General features: G+C 32.0%; 1 protein-coding gene and 2 long non-coding RNA genes across 4 annotated transcripts; all 3 read right to left on the reverse strand.

Moving 5' to 3' along the window:
* Nucleotides 1-4,402: 4,402 nt before the first annotated feature.
* On the reverse strand, nt 4,403-8,692 carry LOC107043805. The gene is made up of 3 exons (XR_001461273.2): nt 7,204-8,692; nt 6,874-7,015; nt 4,403-4,616 (listed from the first exon to the last, which is right to left on the reverse strand). It is a non-coding gene; the product is annotated as an uncharacterized LOC107043805 (long non-coding RNA).
* A 317-nt stretch (nt 8,693-9,009) lies between these two features.
* Nucleotides 9,010-9,747, reverse strand: LOC107043804. Its single transcript, XR_001461272.1, has 2 exons — nt 9,584-9,747; nt 9,010-9,242 (listed from the first exon to the last, which is right to left on the reverse strand). It is a non-coding gene; the product is annotated as an uncharacterized LOC107043804 (long non-coding RNA).
* A 7,035-nt stretch (nt 9,748-16,782) lies between these two features.
* Nucleotides 16,783-18,476, reverse strand: LOC107043806 (ATP synthase subunit s, mitochondrial). Of its 2 annotated transcripts, none has more exons than XM_015265453.1 (5): nt 17,676-18,476; nt 17,523-17,598; nt 17,240-17,454; nt 16,990-17,152; nt 16,783-16,906 (listed from the first exon to the last, which is right to left on the reverse strand). In XM_015265453.1, exons 2-5 carry the CDS (start codon nt 17,594-17,596, stop codon nt 16,798-16,800), a joined length of 561 nt encoding a protein of 186 aa, XP_015120939.1. In that variant the 5' UTR covers nt 17,597-17,598; nt 17,676-18,476; the 3' UTR covers nt 16,783-16,797. The 2 variants fall into 2 exon arrangements, with proteins under 2 accessions (XP_015120939.1, XP_015120938.1); XM_015265452.1 differs by having other exon boundaries at nt 17,523-17,602.
* Nucleotides 18,477-19,713: the final 1,237 nt, after the last annotated feature.

A 19,713-nucleotide genomic window follows, 5' to 3' on the forward strand; every position in this document is an offset into this window, starting at 1 on the left:
ACCACTTTACTAGAATCACGAATGAGATGAGAAGATTATGGAAAATAAAAGGGATTGAGTAATGAGAAATAATAATTTGGTTCATGGAACGATCGGATGCACTTTCAGGGGTGCTTGTCAATTGATGAACTCGGAGGTGAAGAGAATTTTGCGTGAACTGATTAACTTGAGGCGTTAATTGTGTGTGATTCGTACTTAAACAATGATTAAAAAACATCACTCAAGAACAATATGAAAATTACACCGAACGATTTAAAAAGAGATAACACTCAAATAAATGAAGAGTAAATTAAAGTAAATAATTAAAGTAACATAAAACATCAGACGTGTCGGTGGTTCAGTCATAATATATATGTAATATATATTATATATAATTAAATTTAAACAAAAATGAAAAAAACATACGAAGAACTTCTCCAGTCCTTTATTATTTAATATTGAGAGGGGAGGTGAAGAAATGAACTGAAGAAGAACTTGTATTTCTGGTGACCTAGATTGCATTGATCATAAAAGACAAAATAAATGTATCTTCATTTTTAGGTCACAAATATTGAAGACTATTGCTTCCACGAATTCAAAAAGGAAACATTTCCTTGCCTCGAGAAAATCATTACTATTTATTTTCGTCATATTTTGATGAATTTTATTCATGAAAATAAACCGTGTTGTGAATGGCTGAAATATGGAAATTGTCGACGATAATCGTGGAGTTGTTTGCGGGTCGATTTCAGGGTGTGTATAGTGTTATTATGGTGCTGTGACGCATGCGCCCAAAACATGATTATAAAAATTAAAAATTTAGGTCAATAGGGTACCGTGCATAACGTTAAAATGTGTCAATTTTCACAATTATCGAAAATTTTTTATTCCAGAGAAAATTCATTGGATTGATTAGATCGTTTGAAGTGAATAATGGAGGGAGGAAGTTTTTAAGGTAGCTTCGTTTAGAAGGGAGGAATGGATCTTCAGTCATGCGCCATTTTCTATTGTTGGAACATCCGAAATTGTTAAGTCTTAAGAACTAGAGTGCAGAGTCAATTCCATTTATCAGTTCTTGATTCAATTCTTAATTGACGATCTATTTGGAATAATTTTATTTTAATATTTAAAAAACTAATTAGGAACATTTTTGGATGTATGAATTATCAGTTTCATTAAAATCTTGAAGAAAGAAGATTTGTCACAATCGAATTTGAAAAAGAGAAGGAAAAACTTTCGATCAACTTGGTCGTAAATAGTAATGACTTATAAATATCAGAGACAAAACATGCTGACTTGCAGATTTTTTGGAGTAGCTTCATTATCAAGAGAGAAATGGGTCTCCCGTCCCATCCCTACCACCGCTAGAACATTCAAAATTTTTACATTTCACATATTGCCAAATTAAAAAGAGAGACTGTCAATAAAAATTTGCCAGTTTCTAGCTTATGTTTGGATTGATGATTCGGAGTAATTTTGCGGGAAGCAGTAATTTGAAGAATTTTTTTCAGCATACTTTTTGTCGATATTTGTAAGTTACAAAAAAATCTCTTGACATTGTCTTCTACAACCACTTAGTAATTGTTGAATTATCTCAGTAGCATGAGTGTTTATATGAAAAAAATGTCCTGAAACATTTTTTGTACCTGAGATAATTTTCTACAGAAATAATCTTCTGATATTTTTCTCTAAACTTACCAATTTTGAAGCTACGAGATCGATCGCGCATGCTGTGCACGCGCCTTTCATCTCCTCACGTAGTGGTGCTTCGGTTTCAGTCTTACGGCGACAGTGATTCGAGATTTTCGAGATATATCGAGATCGATTTCATTTCTCCTTTTTATGAATAGGACTAGATAAAGCGCGCGTCGCGCGCTCGTTACTTAGTGTCTGCATCTTCAATCCCATTGTTGAAGAAATTAATCATTAGATTAATATGAACATAATATTTGATATAGTTCTCAGATGCAATTGCATAATTTATCATCACAATTTCACGCGGTTGATTATCAATGAAGTGGATCTGAATATATAATCTCCATAGTTTTGTCTTATATTTAGTCTTCGTCTTATAATTGTCAGGGGAATCTTTCGATTCCGATTCAGAGATAGGCATAATCATAAATTATCATTACCATTAATTTCATAAATCCTCAATCAAGTAATAGAACTTAACAATTTTCAATTATTAAATTAATCAAGAATTAAATCTTTAAATTCCGAATGATTTTACCAATTAATAATCGAATTCGGAAGAACGATTATTTGATAATCTCTAATATTTTTTAGAAAATTTTCAATCATTTACCTAATAGTTATTGAAAAAATTTAAATTCTCAATTATTTATTATTCTCTAAGATCCAATGATAAACGAATGAATTCTGTTATTTTCGGGGAATAATTCACTTAATATTTCTGGAATAATGATTGATGCCGATCACTGTTCCGATTTCCCATTCACAAGATACCACTCATTACATGGCCCATGAATCATATATATATATATATATATATATATATATTTTTTTTTTCATTTTAAATGAAAAGAAGGTGTTGGCCTGTGTGGTCGTTAATAAACGGCCGTTTAAATAAACGTTGATTTTGCAGAATCTCACCAAGATATATCGACAATAGATCACGTTTTTCCTGAACACTGAATGAATCATAATGAGAATTTTTTTCCATGTAAAAAATACGCACAGTGATATCTTTCCTGTCTAAAGGAATTTGATCTTCTGCTATCCTTTCTTTGATTGTTTCACCATTCCTAGCGCGCAATTGCTACTCGAACTTGGTGTCATTTGATTCTTTTGTGCCTAAGCTTCTTCATGCATCGTTTCATATGATTCAAAACGAACAGTTTTCCTTTCCAAATACACTGTTAGAAAAGTACCCTTGAAATTTCACGTAGAATATTTTGAAGGTTTGAACAACGATCATTTTATATTAAGTTTCCCTACATATTGGTATTGAAAAATCTGTCCATTACCTAATATTCAATGGAATTTTCATTTTTAAGTTCACACGATAATGAAAATTATTAAACGTCGGCCAATACATTTTTGAAATACTCATCTATTGAAAATGCAATTGAATATGATCAATTTTCATAATAAGTTTACATATCCAAGTTACCATTGAAGTATCAATGATCGCTTGACTTGAAAAACTCTATTTTTTTTTCATTTTCAAGCTGCATGAGAATCTCCATGAACGATTTAATCGTTAATCAAGTTCAAATTCATAACACTAAAAGTTCAGATACGGTTATTATGCAAACGTTCACAACATGCCCGATGTTGTGAACGTATTGAAATCATGCTCCATGTAAATTCGCATTCGGGGAAATAGGCATTGAAAATTCAAGAATGGTCTGCTACCTCTTTCACAACATGAAATTTAGTCAAAAATGCGAAAATCCAAAAAAATTACTCTTTGCGCGTAACAAAATTTAAAAAAAATTGAATTAAGTTTTTTAGGCCTTTTGAATGTTGAAAAAACTATATAAGAAACTTCAACACAATAAAATTTCTGGAGATAGAAAACGATAACAAAAATTGGCAGAATGACCCAAGAAAGAAAAAAAAATACAAATAATCCTTGACGATATACCGACGTATCTCCATACTTGCAGTCAGTGATGGACGATGGATAGTAGAGTAACAGACAGATTTAACTTCCGAGAATAGTTAAGGGATATTTTCCTTACTGATAGCATTATAAGGCGCGCTGCGCGCGCTCATCAACAACCTCTGCACTTTCGTCGTTATTGAAATGGATTATTAGATTTACGAAATTGTGAGAACAAATCATAAATCAAGATCGCCAATAGAAGTAGATTCTAATAGTGCCATAATTTTCTAATAGCCGAGTCAAATCCATTATGAAATTTTTTCTTGTTTTATATTATTAAAAAAAAAACTCAAAAATATGTCAAATTATTTTCAAATAATGATCCATTTCCAGGAGTATATTTCCAACAAAAATTGGTGAATTTTCACCGGAAAATTTTTGAATAAAATAGATTTGAAACGTTCCCCGATTTCTAGTATGACTCCGAAGATTCCCCTTAATTGTGAGAATGGATGGGGAAAATGATGAAAGTGAGACCTGACGTCATTTAAGAGACGTAATAATTTGAGGCATAATTACGGATTTTTTTTAGTAATTTTCTACATCACTCATCGGTCGTTTTTTTATTTATTATAGTATGTCTTGTTCATGAGAGCAGCCAGAATCTGAGATTCTTGGCTTCCCGGTAGAATTTTTGGTCATAATTTCTAATGGAACAGCTTCGTTCTGATTTGAATTTGGAGAAATTTTTCTGACATTTATTACATTGTTTTCTTTTTCTTGTTTACGAGAGTATATTTCTAATTGAGAGATAAATGATCATGGAGAATTAAAGTTCACACAGATAGATCATGTTTTAATTTTAATCATTCACTTGAATTTTTTTTTTTTCATATAATTCTGTAGATGAATTATAATACTTTGGCTTTTCTCATAACAGTTTTATCGAATTATCGATATTAATATTTTCATCTCTTCACAGGTTTTGCCAAGAGTATTGCATATTTTCTCACTGAAGTCGAAATTTTCACATTTTTATCGCTACACTTCCCACATTACCATCCTGAAATAAAAAATTGGATTAATCAAAATTTTCATTCAATAGTCACTTGATATCAATAATATCTCTATAATAATTCTATTAGAGATTATGCAATTTTGATTTTTCTATGGAAATTTTCAGGCAAAAATTTTCAAAGTTTTTGTGGCTTTTCTCTCCTTGATTCTCATCGTAATGAAATCAAAGGGAAAAAATGGAAAAAAATCGTGCATAGAAATTCAAGAAAATTGTCCAGAGGAAATGCTAAGTAATTCTATTCAGTTTTTTCAAACGTGCTCCCTACTACTCAAATCCGGATACCTCTTTTATCAAGACAGGATTATATTCTTCAAACATTTTAAAATTATAATTAAATCATCAAAATTATTTCACTGGGAAAATTGAAACATTATTGGATAGAGAAACAAAAATCTTTTTTCTGGCAATTCTTTACAGGTAACTAAGTAACCAATACCGTGAGGAATACAATTGTCGGACGGTTAAGGTTTAGGCTGGGAGAAGAGTCGAATCATGAGGCACTTTCGCCATAAATCAGGTGTGTAAAGAATCAAAGCGGTTTATTTATTTGTTCTTCATATTATTGAATGGATTTTTCCCTTTATCTTTAGTTTTTCTAATGAAAGTAAAGATAATCAATCAAGATAGTCATTTCTTCAGTTCTCGGACGTATGCTATTTCTCCATCCGACCTCTGCATACCGTCCGACAACTGCATCCCTCACGGTACTTAAATAGTTCTCTAATCGTCTGCACTCTTCTCAAAATGTTGAATGTGTTGTATATCANTAATTTTCTCCCGTTTTTCTCAATTCTTCTGCTCTCTTAACTATTTTTTCAGAATGGTCAGACTCTTTCACGGTTAATGAAAGAGTACGAGTTATTATGTCGGTTGAATTATGAATACTAAATTTAATTATATACTTACAACACTAAATNAAACGAATATTATAACAATCAACGTTAATTTCAAATTAACATTTCTACGAGTTTTTTTTTCAGAGTTGATTATGCGTTGAGGATATCGAAGTATTTTTTACAGTTTGGTACAGACCACACTATAGATTCTACCATTTTCAATAATTAAATTTATCAATTAAATTGCGTGAGAAAAATTCGAAAAACCATCATGGATATTTAGTGTTATTCAAATTACATTCTGTATGAAATGATGATTTTTTTAAACATTCCCTTTTTATGAATAAATAATTGAAATGGTTTGAACTTTTACACACCTAATTTTTTTGGCATAAAATTGTTTCCTGGTAAAATTCAGAATATGAAAAAATTTATTACAATTCCGAAAAATNAATCATTTGACGCAATTCAAGCAAAAATAATTTTTTTTTATCAACTTTTATTCATTAATTTCTTTTATTGTTGGGAGTACTGATGAGAATAATAATTTTCTATTTGTCTNACACACCTAATTTTTTTGGCATAAAATTGTTTCCTGGTAAAATTCAGAATATGAAAAAATTTATTACAATTCCGAAAAATGATTTTTATCGTGAAAAATTGAGTGTTTATGAATGATTCTTACAAAATGTTGTTAACCTTTAAAAATTGCAATTTTCAATTATTTTATGAATCTTTCTCTGAAAGTAGACTTTCTAGTTGTTTTTTTCAGATTGTTAAAACGTTTCCTGACGGTTCAAAATCAAGAATAAATTTCAGAACTCCAAAGTTTAGATAATAAATTCATTGTAAAATGCTCGGAAACTTATGGTCAAGTGGGGCTCAAATGGAAGTTCTTATTTAAAACTACAAAAGGTTTCACAAAAAAATAGCCGAAGTACTTGGATATCCTTAAGAAAAGCAATGGTCGAANGAAAATTTAATAAAAACAAATGTTTTGATCGAATTGCGTCTTTTTTTCGACTGTTTCATTCTGCGCCACTCTCTTCTAGTATATATTTTTTGTTATATAATTAGCAATATGCTTCAGAATGATTAATACGCAGATCATTTCCTTCTATCATGTATAATTCATTATTTATTTCATTTTTTTAAATTGAATAAGATTTCGTGGTAACTCATTTGGTCAAATTTTCAACTTAGTTATCAACATTATTTTTATTATCCCTTTCTTCTATACAATGTTTTTTTTTGTGTGGTTATATTTCTCCCTTCAGCCCTTCGATAGAATGTTAATTCAAGAATTTGATTTATAGATCCTTGAATGAATTTAAAACATCACATTTGACGAAACCATAAGAAAGCTCACTTTCAGCAAAATTTATGAAAAANAAATAAGAACATACCTCAAGATCGTATTTTGCTCGACACTTATGTGTAATTAGATTATTGGAGCTCGATATTTGTTTATTTGAGTAGTGAAGTGATGCTTTATTTCCCTTCATTCAGAAGAGGAAGAAGATACAATGAAGGACAAGCAGTAGCAATCTGGAATTGAGAAAAAAATTTATAGAAAAAAATCTTGATTATTATTTTGGGTATTCCTGATGAATTAAACTCAGATGAGTTAACCTTGAATCTGGCTCCATGATAATTTTCCAGAATTTCTCTCTTCTTCCTTGGGTTAACTCTGTGTTTCATTCATCAGGAATTATTATAAGAAAATTTCCACTCACTTGGTCCTTTGATTTTTGGCCTCTTAAGTCGACGACGATTACCTATATAGTTCTCGCCAGGAAAGAAGGAACATCGGGTTTTTGCCGAAGACTCCCCACCACTATCCACGACGGCATGTCATGTATCCCTCCGCGCGCGGCAAATTTGAGCGCAATCTTTAAATTTATTCCAGTTGTCACTGAAGTCTGATGGACGGCTCTCATCATTACTAAAAATGGAAGAATAAACAAATAGAGAAGCACATATGTCAAATTATGCATCCATAACCTCAATATTCTTAAGGGGGGACCCAGGTGAAATTTGAAAGTCTTCGGTTGACGAAAATAAATATTGAGCGACTTTTGACATATCATGAGGTACATAAAAACTAAAAAAAATTTCATACCCAGTCCATTTTACCTCTTACGTCAGGCGAAAGGGTTGGTTTTCGTGATTTGGCTTTGAAATGCTCCTTACACCATAACTTTCATCCGATTCACGCTTTTTTTTTCAAAACGTTCGTTAGATTACATAGAAAAATTATGTTTTATCGGTTTACTGTTTTTTTTACTTTTTTCATACCATATCAAAATTATTATTCTGAGTAGTGTAACATTAAAATAGTACATAACAAGTGTTCAATATTGTAAAATGGCGAGGCGGATGAAAAATCAATTTTGAAATCAATCAATCTAGAATTTAATTCCTTTCGATTTAAACCGAAAATAAGTGTTAAATTATTAATATATTGCATATGGCATAGTTATTTTTGTTAATAAATTAGCAATATGCTGCCGAGTGCTCATATTGTATGTCATTTCTATCTACCCTATATAATTTATAGTTTATTTAATTTTATTAAAGTTAATAATGTTTTTAACAAATTGTGGCAGATTTTCGACTTAGTTGAATTTTTCCGCAATAATGGAAAACCGACAACGTTTCGAATGCTAACAGAATAATTTCCGAAGATCTGGTATACATCAAATAAAAGAATGACATCTATATCATTTTAAAAATCGAAAAAATAAAAATAAAAAATTTGTAGTTATATGTAATTGAACGAATTTGCAATATCACATTTGAAGAAACCATTAGATAGCTCACTTTCAGGAAAATTCATGAAATATTAGAAATTTTCAAAAATCATCATAAAAATCAAATTAACGGAGATAGCTATCGTAACTATCTTTCAACTTCGATTTCGTGGCATTGAAACAAACGTTTTTACCTATGGTTGAATTAATTTTAAGAATAATATCCAAATATGTCTGCAGGAATATATTCGAAAAATATAAAATTTTCGCAAATTTTCATGATAAATCAAAATAACGATTGTTGCTTTATCTTCGAATTCGGTGAAAAGAACATCGGAAAAAATTTGTTAAGCCATTATTCAATGGATTCAGAATTTTTTTTAAGGTGGGAACCGATTTAAGAATATCGAAAAGTAAAAAATTTATCAATGAATCAATTTTTAATTAATGGCGATGGATAGAGCTGAATAATACCTACATTTGAGAGAAATGATTCAATTCCATCGATTCATTAGCGAACAATTGCAGAAAAACTTTGTCACACACATACATGCATACATATGTACGAAGACGGTTTAGAAATTGCATTTTCGAACTTTTTGGATCCTAATAGGTCGATATAACACAAAAAATGCAAAACTTAAATTTGAACGATTACCATGCTTCCATTAGTACGGAAGAATTCGCTTTTCTATGATCTAATTGAGCTAATTGAAAAAATATTTCTTAAAAAATCTTTAAAAAATGAAAATGGAGAAGAAAATGATAGGTAATAATAATATATACAAATAACAATAATATAGATATATATTTCCTTGGATACAGTATTTGTAGAGCTTATCCGGTTTTCTACTGCCATTTTTATGCGTTACCATGGGCCGTCTTCCTCCAATCACGTCGCATTTGCCCCAGGAGCTGTACTTCATTTGCAGACACTCCTGGTGACCGAGGGAAACCATGGAAAACCCCGGTCGACATGGGCGACTCCGTAAAACGACCTTTATCGCCGAAAGAACATGGAGCTGTAAAAGAAGTTCATTTTAACAACAGATCGATCTTTTATCAATTGCCGCAGACATTAAGCTCGCGGGAGGGTAAAAGAACGTTGGAATGTTCACCAATTTTCGTAAAAAGAATTCATCTCCGTCCTCGCAGGCAAAGGAATTATTACGTAAGAATATTTCTGTTCTATAATGCGAAGACGGAGTTAAATTCATCGAGCACAAATTTTCTCCCGTTTTTCTCAATTCTTCTGCTCTCTTAACTCTTTTTTCAGAATGGTCAGAATCTTTCACGGTTAATGAAAGAGTACGAGTTATTATGTCGGTTGAATTATGAATACTAAATTTAATTATATACTTACAACACTAAATCACCAAACAAATCGGCATGTGAGAAAGGCGGGCTGATGACTGTGAAACTGCAATGATTACTCCTTTCGATCGTCTTTTGACATTGTCTTCTAAATTCCTCCATTACCAAAATAATCGCAACACGATCTGGATGGGAAAATTGACGTATGACATATCCCCCCTGTTCAAGTTGATAGTCTCCATAATTGTAAAAAATGTGACCTCTAAGATGTGACGTAACGTAAACAAGTGGGAAATTGCTCTCGTATTATCTATAGGGGAGAGTGGGGCAAAACGAAAGAGTGGGGCAAAATGAAACAGCCTATAATCAATCATTTGACGCAATTCAAGCAAAAATAATTTTTTTTTATCAACTTTTATTCATTAATTTCTTTTATTGTTGGGAGTACTGATGAGAATAATAATTTTCTATTTGTCTTATAATTCAATGGATTATAATGCAATTGATTACATTAGACCGACTGCACTTTTCTCTTTTCATTCGATTGACAATCAGCATCACATTTTTCTTTTTTCCCCTCTGGTTCTGCCCCTGGGCCTTGCTTCGGACTTTTGATTTTGCTGTTTCTTTTTTTTCCAATTAATCCATTGACAAAATCTTCTCCCATCAAAAGTTCTCAATAATTTTCCATTCTAGTGAATGAAAAATTATTGTTCTCACCAGTAGTCCCAAGGATAAAAACTGTTGATAAGTAGAAAATTTAATAAAAACAAATGTTTTGATCGAATTGCGTCTTTTTTTCGACTGTTTCATTCTGCGCCACTCTCTTCTAGTATATATTTTTTGTTATATAATTAGCAATATGCTTCAGAATGATTAATACGCAGATCATTTCCTTCTATCATGTATAATTCATTATTTATTTCATTTTTTTAAATTGAATAAGATTTCGTGGTAACTCATTTGGTCAAATTTTCAACTTAGTTATCAACATTATTTTTATTATCCCTTTCTTCTATACAATGTTTTTTTTTGTGTGGTTATATTTCTCCCTTCAGCCCTTCGATAGAATGTTAATTCAAGAATTTGATTTATAGATCCTTGAATGAATTTAAAACATCACATTTGACGAAACCATAAGAAAGCTCACTTTCAGCAAAATTTATGAAAAATTCGAAATTTTCAACAATCATAAAAACTAAATCAATCATTCGCCTAATGGCATTAAAATAAACATTTGAAGCTATAATTCAGTAGCAAAGTGGTAAAACGGTTCAAGTCGACTTATCTCCGAGTTGAGTTTTTGACGAATATTTCCGAATCTAAGGGAAGTAGTGAAAATTNGAAGTGATGCTTTATTTCCCTTCATTCAGAAGAGGAAGAAGATACAATGAAGGACAAGCAGTAGCAATCTGGAATTGAGAAAAAAATTTATAGAAAAAAATCTTGATTATTATTTTGGGTATTCCTGATGAATTAAACTCAGATGAGTTAACCTTGAATCTGGCTCCATGATAATTTTCCAGAATTTCTCTCTTCTTCCTTGGGTTAACTCTGTGTTTCATTCATCAGGAATTATTATAAGAAAATTTCCACTCACTTGGTCCTTTGATTTTTGGCCTCTTAAGTCGACGNCTGAAAAATTATCAATCGTTAAAATTGACTTGTGCCGTTATATAATTTCGTTACTGAATTGCATTCATTTGAAGCATGATATACAAAAATTTCAATTTTTAAAAAATACAAAATTTTTGTGTATTTTCTAATAAAACAAAATAACNAAGTCTGATGGACGGCTCTCATCATTACTAAAAATGGAAGAATAAACAAATAGAGAAGCACATATGTCAAATTATGCATCCATAACCTCAATATTCTTAAGGGGGGACCCAGGTGAAATTTGAAAGTCTTCGGTTGACGAAAATAAATATTGAGCGACTTTTGACATATCATGAGGTACATAAAAACTAAAAAAAATTTCATACCCAGTCCATTTTACCTCTTACGTCAGGCGAAAGGGTTGGTTTTCGTGATTTGGCTTTGAAATGCTCCTTACACCATAACTTTCATCCGATTCACGCTTTTTTTTTCAAAACGTTCGTTAGATTACATAGAAAAATTATGTTTTATCGGTTTACTGTTTTTTTTACTTTTTTCATACCATATCAAAATTATTATTCTGAGTAGTGTAACATTAAAATAGTACATAACAAGTGTTCAATATTGTAAAATGGCGAGGCGGATGAAAAATCAATTTTGAAATCAATCAATCTAGAATTTAATTCCTTTCGATTTAAACCGAAAATAAGTGTTAAATTATTAATATATTGCATATGGCATAGTTATTTTTGTTAATAAATTAGCAATATGCTGCCGAGTGCTCATATTGTATGTCATTTCTATCTACCCTATATAATTTATAGTTTATTTAATTTTATTAAAGTTAATAATGTTTTTAACAAATTGTGGCAGATTTTCGACTTAGTTGAATTTTTCCGCAATAATGGAAAACCGACAACGTTTCGAATGCTAACAGAATAATTTCCGAAGATCTGGTATACATCAAATAAAAGAATGACATCTATATCATTTTAAAAATCGAAAAAATAAAAATAAAAAATTTGTAGTTATATGTAATTGAACGAATTTGCAATATCACATTTGAAGAAACCATTAGATAGCTCACTTTCAGGAAAATTCATGAAATATTAGAAATTTTCAAAAATCATCATAAAAATCAAATTAACGGAGATAGCTATCGTAACTATCTTTCAACTTCGATTTCGTGGCATTGAAACAAACGTTTTTACCTATGGTTGAATTAATTTTAAGAATAATATCCAAATATGTCTGCAGGAATATATTCGAAAAATATAAAATTTTCGCAAATTTTCATGATATATCAAAATAACGATTGTTGCTTTATCTTCGAATTCGGTGAAAAGAACATCGGAAAAAATTTGTTAAGCCATTATTCAATGGATTCAGAATTTTTTTTAAGGTGGGAACCGATTTAAGAATATCGAAAAGTAAAAAATTTATCAATGAATCAATTTTTAATTAATGGCGATGGATAGAGCTGAATAATACCTACATTTGAGAGAAATGATTCAATTCCATCGATTCATTAGCGAACAATTGCAGAAAAACTTTGTCACACACATACATGCATACATATGTACGAAGACGGTTCAGAAATTGCATTTTCGAACTTTTTGGATCCTAATAGGTCGATATAACACAAAAAATGCAAAACTTAAATTTGAACGATTACCATGCTTCCATTAGTACGGAAGAATTCGCTTTTCTATGATCTAATTGAGCTAATTGAAAAAATATTTCTTAAAAAATCTTTAAAAAATGAAAATGGAGAAGAAAATGATAGGTAATAATAATATATACAAATAACAATAATATAGATATATATTTCCTTGGATACAATATTTGTAGAGCTTATCCGGTTTTCTACTGCCATTTTTATGCGTTACCATGGGCCGTCTTCCTCCAATCACGTCGCATTTGCCCCAGGAGCTGTACTTCATTTGCAGACACTCCTGGTGACCGAGGGAAACCATGGAAAACCCCGGTCGACATGGGCGACTCCGTAAAACGACCTTTATCGCCGAAAGAACATGGAGCTGTAAAAGAAGTTCATTTTACCCACAGATCGATCTTTTATCAATTGCCGCAGACATTAAGCTCGCTGGAGGGTAAAAGAACGTTGGAATGTTCACCAGTTTTCGTAAAAAGAATTCATCTTCGTCCTCGCAGGCAAAGGAATTATTACGTTAGAATATTTCTGTTCTATAATGCGAAGACGGAGTTAAATTCATCGAGCACTAATTTTCTCCCGTTTTTCTCAATTCTTCTGCTCTCTTAACTATTTTTTCAGAATGGTCAGACTCTTTCACGGTTAATGAAAGAGTACGAGTTATTATGTCGGTTGAATTATGAATACTAAATTTAATTATATACTTACAACACTAAATCACCAAACAAATCGGCATGTGAGAAAGGCGGGCTGATGACTGTGAAACTGCAATGATTACTCCTTTCGATCGTCTTTTGACATTGTCTTCTAAATTCCTCCATTACCAAAATAATCGCAACACGATCTGGATGGGAAAATTGACGTATGACATATCCCCCCTGTACAAGTTGATAGTCTCCATAATTCTAAAAAATGTGACCTCTAAGATGTGACGTAACGTAAACAAGTGGGAAATTGCTCTCGTATTATCTATAGGGGAGAGTGGGGCAAAACGAAAGAGTGGGGCAAAATGAAACAGCCTATAATCAATCATTTGACGCAATTCAAGCAAAAATAATTTTTTTTTATCAACTTTTATTCATTAATTTCTTTTATTGTTGGGAGTACTGATGAGAATAATAATTTTCTATTTGTCTTATAATTCAATGGATTATAATGCAATTGATTACATTAGACCGACTGCACTTTTCTCTTTTCATTCGATTGACAATCAGCATCACATTTTTCTTTTTTCCCCTCTGGTTCTGCCCCTGGGCCTTGCTTCGGACTTTTGATTTTGCTGTTTCTTTTTTTTCCAATTAATCCATTGACAAAATCTTCTCCCATCAAAAGTTCTCAATAATTTTCCATTCTAGTGAATGAAAAATTATTGTTCTCACCAGTAGTCCCAAGGATAAAAACTGTTGATAAGTAGAAAATTTAATAAAAACAAATGTTTTGATCGAATTGCGTCTTTTTTTCGACTGTTTCATTCTGCGCCACTCTCTTCTAGTATATATTTTTTGTTATATAATTAGCAATATGCTTCAGAATGATTAATACGCAGATCATTTCCTTCTATCATGTATAATTCATTATTTATTTCATTTTTTTAAATTGAATAAGATTTCGTGGTAACTCATTTGGTCAAATTTTCAACTTAGTTATCAACATTATTTTTATTATCCCTTTCTTCTATACAATGTTTTTTTTTGTGTGGTTATATTTCTCCCTTCAGCCCTTCGATAGAATGTTAATTCAAGAATTTGATTTATAGATCCTTGAATGAATTTAAAACATCACATTTGACGAAACCATAAGAAAGCTCACTTTCAGCAAAATTTATGAAAAATTCGAAATTTTCAACAATCATAAAAACTAAATCAATCATTCGCCTAATGGCATTAAAATAAACATTTGAAGCTATAATTCAGTAGCAAAGTGGTAAAACGGTTCAAGTCGACTTATCTCCGAGTTGAGTTTTTGACGAATATTTCCGAATCTAAGGGAAGTAGTGAAAATTTCATGATTACATTTATTGCAGCTCTCAATCGGCTCTACAAAAAAGGTTATAACAAAAATTTTGCTATCTCCCTTAGATGCCGAGATATTCACTGAAAAATTATCAATCGTTAAAATTGACTTGTGCCGTTATATAATTTCGTTACTGAATTGCATTCATTTGAAGCATGATATACAAAAATTTCAATTTTTAAAAAATACAAAATTTTTGTGTATTTTCTAATAAAACAAAATAACGATTGTTGTATCACCTTCATCTTCGAACTAGCTCAAAAGGGCATCCAAACAACATTTTTCAAGCCATTATTTAATCAATTACGAACATTAATTGTTCGTTATCGTGGAACAACCGATTTCCGAAAACATTCGACAATTAAAAAAACAAATCGATAAATTAAATTTCAATTAATAGTGATTGATAGGGCCCAACAATACCTACACTTGAAAAAAATAATATTTAATTCCATCGATACATTATCAAACAATTGAAGAAATACTTTGTTATATACGAACACACATACACACCCACGTACAGACGAGGTCTAAGAATTGCATTGTCGTAATTTTCTATCATGCACAGTAGATATAACACAAAAAACCACAACATAAATTTGACCGATTACGAAGCTTCCATTCGGAAGCAAAAATGGGAACAATCTGCAATAACTTGATGAAAATTGGATTGAATCATAATTATCATGCACCATTTCGAAGAACACTAAATTCTCTTCAAAATAATGCATAAATATTCATGTCTAGTTCACTTAGGACTATCAAAAAATCAACCCAAAGTTAATTTTTCAAGGGAAACATAAAAATTAAATTTTCGCCCAAAACTGTCATAGATCAATGCCAAAGAGTCAGAATTAAACAAATCAGGTGTCCTATTGAAACTTATGTATTAAGCTTTTAAATGAGATATATATATATAGTTCATAGAAAAAGAAGGACTTGAGCATTAAAAACCAAAGGAAATATCTTGGTTATGGACACGAAATGAGGATCAAAAAAGGATTCACTGTTTATTTTGCAAATATCTTTGCAACTAATAGGTTTAACAAAAAATATCAAATGACCTGTTTCTCAGAAAATTTCTAGAATTAAAAGAACGGTCTTTTGACATATTCTCTCAAAATCACTGGTTTTTTTAAATAAAGTGACATTAACAAAAATGTTCCCGGTGAATTATGACGATTTATTCAGAGACTTGTCATTAATTAAAAGAATTAAATATAAAAATAAAGACAATTATACTCATTTATTGTTCCTACAATGAAGAAAAATTTCGTGAGATTGGGAATCATTTTTCAACAACAATTATTAATCACTCCAGAGGTGCATTTTATAACAAATATTGCAAATGCACTGGTGGAACAATAACATTGAAGAGAACATAACCTAGCCATAAGAAATGCCATTACTTACCGAATGAGAAGCTCTAGAAGGGATGTTTTTTAATAATAGACACTATTAGCTACTATTGTTCTCAATCACTATGATTTTTGGGCAGAAGAACGGCCTGGATGTTGGGAAGTTTCACCCTGTGCAATTTCACCTCCAGAGAGAACTCGACTACTTTACGAATGGTCTCTTGGGATGATCCTCGTCTCCTTGTTTTTATGAGCACTGTTTTGGCACTTCCACTATTTTTACACTTTTTTATCTGTAGTGATTGATTTATTTATTTATTTATCGCAAAATTTAACCTCATCAATAGCTCAATTTTCATCAACAAAAACTGTCATTTTTTTCTAATCGATACTCGACAGTTGTTTGCATTGATAATCGATATTTTTATTTTCGATTTAAAAAAAAACGATAACTCGAATTTCGAGAAATGGTCTTCTCCTTTAGTATAATTGATTTACAAGATCATAATGCTACTCAATTCTTCAAATTTACGGTCACGAGGGCAATATAAAAAGACTTAAAACACCCATTCCTTTGAGAGTATGTGAAAATATAAAATTCCATAATAAATAGCACAAACTTTATTGAAAATTTATTTGACAATTTGGCAGAGATTTCTTCAATTCTTCTGTCACCAATACGCCATTTTCAACTGCTGGAAGATTTGAAAGTTTCAGCATCTTCAATTTCCTAAAACCATTTTCAACAGAAAAAATAATAAAAATCTCATACTCATAAATATTCACATTGCTCTCATTCTAATAAAAAATTACTGTAAAATCTTCAAATGCTTAAGTCCTGCGTCCGTCACATTTCCGCAGTTAGAAATCTCAAGAGATTGCAGAGAATCTTTCAATAGATACAATAAATCCAGCGCATTATTTCCAATATAAACGCAGTTAACGAGTTTCATCTCTAGCACATATTTGCATCCAGCTAAAAACCCATTAAAAACAGTAAAGCATGAAAATTATGATCACCAAGAGCCCATTCTGGGATTCCAAGTGGAGAATAAGAAATTACAGAAGTGTGGAAAGCCTTCGTGACTAATCCCAGAATTAGTGCCATCAACTCCTTGAATATAAGAGGGCCTGACGACCTTCGTCTCCTGCGGAAGAGCATTGTAGTCTTTAAGGTAAGCACGACCGCCCGTCCACTGAACAGCGGCTCCATTCCTCAAAAGCCACTCAGCGCAGGCTCGATCAGGTCCGAGTTCTTTAATTCGTTTTTCATCAACTCTTTAATCATTCGCATAAAATCTCTATCCTTCCAAAAATTTAGGAAAAAAATTAGTGTATATATTAACCTGTTAAATACCGCCACCAGCCAGTAAAAAAGTGGACGTTTCAACGTTGTATATTGGTTTTTAAGCTTCAACATTTCTTTCTTCAAAATATTTCGATATGAATATTTATAGGTGGGACAGGTTTTCAATAATTAAGATCTTTGGATTATTTACCACTCTGCGCAATACCAGGGACCGTATTCTCGACGTTAGTGAATTCTATTCTATTCCTTTGACTTGCTATATCCCCGTCCTCGGATAGGGGCAAGTGCCATGCATTCTCTCTTGAAATATAATGACATCTGTCCAATGCTTCGAGAAACTCGAAATCAGGACAACTTTCAGTTTATAAAATCCAAACGGAGATGTTAGAGAACCCTCATAGAGGGAAGCACTGATTTAAATCCACTAGCAGCTTGACTCGAAAACATTCCAAAATTTGTTTTGTTTTGATGTGAATGTCCAATATACTGAATCCCTTAATCCCAAGGTCACTGTTTGTTTTGAAAATCTTTATTATACTGACCGAGCCTTGGAATGCGAATTCTGACCTTCGAGGAGATTCGATTCCAAAGGCTAAAATAAAATATCGTCCAAACACTATCAATTCACTGAGTTTAATTTACTGGATGAAAAACTAAATTCGCCATCAGGTTTAGTTCTTCAGTCCTATAATTAATTTTCAGATGTGATAAATTTATGATTTTAAAATTCTTCGAGACACTTAACCACTGATGGAACAACCTAGCACTTAAACTGTCCTTATTGAATTTCCGGGGAGTCCGTCGATAATTATTCAAAAATTGTTGTAAATTATCGGAACCGGCAACCTTTACTTTTGAAAGAAGGAAATGAAGATATAGGAAAAGGAGAAAAGAAGAGAAAAAAAAATAAAAAAAAGGGGATAGAAAGGAACCGAAAGTAAAGGGACAAGGTAGAATATAGTCTACGAGGCGGACGAGCATCCGTCTCGTATGGCGGCTCCCGGCGAACTCCACGTTAGTGAATACTCCTTACAGACCTTTTCATTCTGAAAATCTAGGGAAAATAGTTATTTTGTTCATCGATCTGCAAAATCTTCGAAAAAATAATGACAAATTCTGATAAATATTAACATTGAAGATGTATAGATTTGAGCCTTCAAAAATGATTGATCAGTAAATTCGGTAGAAGTGTTCGATGTTATGTCCTGTCGATGTTACTAGGACCACAGTGGCGCCTTTTGAAATATTGAGCGCCAAACTTGAAGAGTGGAGGGGGAGATACATCCACCGAGTCAGAACCAAAGAGGATTGACTTAAGTAGAGGCTCAGATCTCGGGGTTCAAGTGACCCCAAGCCAAAAATAGTACGACCCCAACGGAGGGATGGCGCCACGGTCGAATCTGACGGCTGGGCGAGCTGCCTGTGCCGGTAACTCGGCAGTAGCAGTCCCGCTGTGCCCCTGGTATAGGCATTTACATTGAGTTTCCATCCCCTGGCTGTCACAGGGATAGTTTCGGAGGGGAATTTGTGCTCTCCTCGTCTTCAACATGTTGTTAATGTTTTTCAGGTGATTCATTTGCTGGCTAATTAATATTAAGGAATGAAACCGAGAAGGTGTGATGGAGAATTAAATTCCCTATCAATCGATCCCCGTTGCATCCCTTAATCTCTGTAACAAAAAAATACAAACTACGACAAAAGTCATGGGCCAGTGAGAAAATAATTTTCTTCTCGGCGCACATGGACTTTTCACCATTCGCCCACGAATTAAAAATTTGTCTCTCCCCTCCTAATTGAAATTAAGGGATGAAAAAAAGGCTGTTTGACGGAGAACTAAATTACCCATCAATTAACCCTCTTTCATACCTTAATCTCTGTAAAAAATGGAAGAAACTGTCATGGAAATCACAGCGCAGTAAGAAAAACAATTGTTTTGCGGCGCACAGTGACTCCCGGTAATTAAAAATTCACCTCTCCCCTTCTAATTGAGATTAAGGGATGAAAACAGGGCAGTTCGACGGAGAATTGATGGAGAATTTAATTCTCCGTCACACTTCCCTTTTTTCATTCTTTAATCTCAATTAGGAGGGGAGAGGTGAATTTTTAATTCGCGGGAGTCATTGTGCGCCCAAAACAATTATTTTTCTTACTGCGCTGTGATTTTCATGACAGTTTCTTCCATTTTTTACAGAGATTAACGAATGAAAGAGGGTTAATTTTTTTTTTTT

This window comes from Diachasma alloeum, unplaced genomic scaffold (assembly GCF_001412515.2).
Source record: "Diachasma alloeum isolate Michigan unplaced genomic scaffold, Dall2.0 Dall_scaffold_00629, whole genome shotgun sequence".
Taxonomy (NCBI): Eukaryota; Metazoa; Arthropoda; class Insecta; order Hymenoptera; family Braconidae; genus Diachasma; species Diachasma alloeum.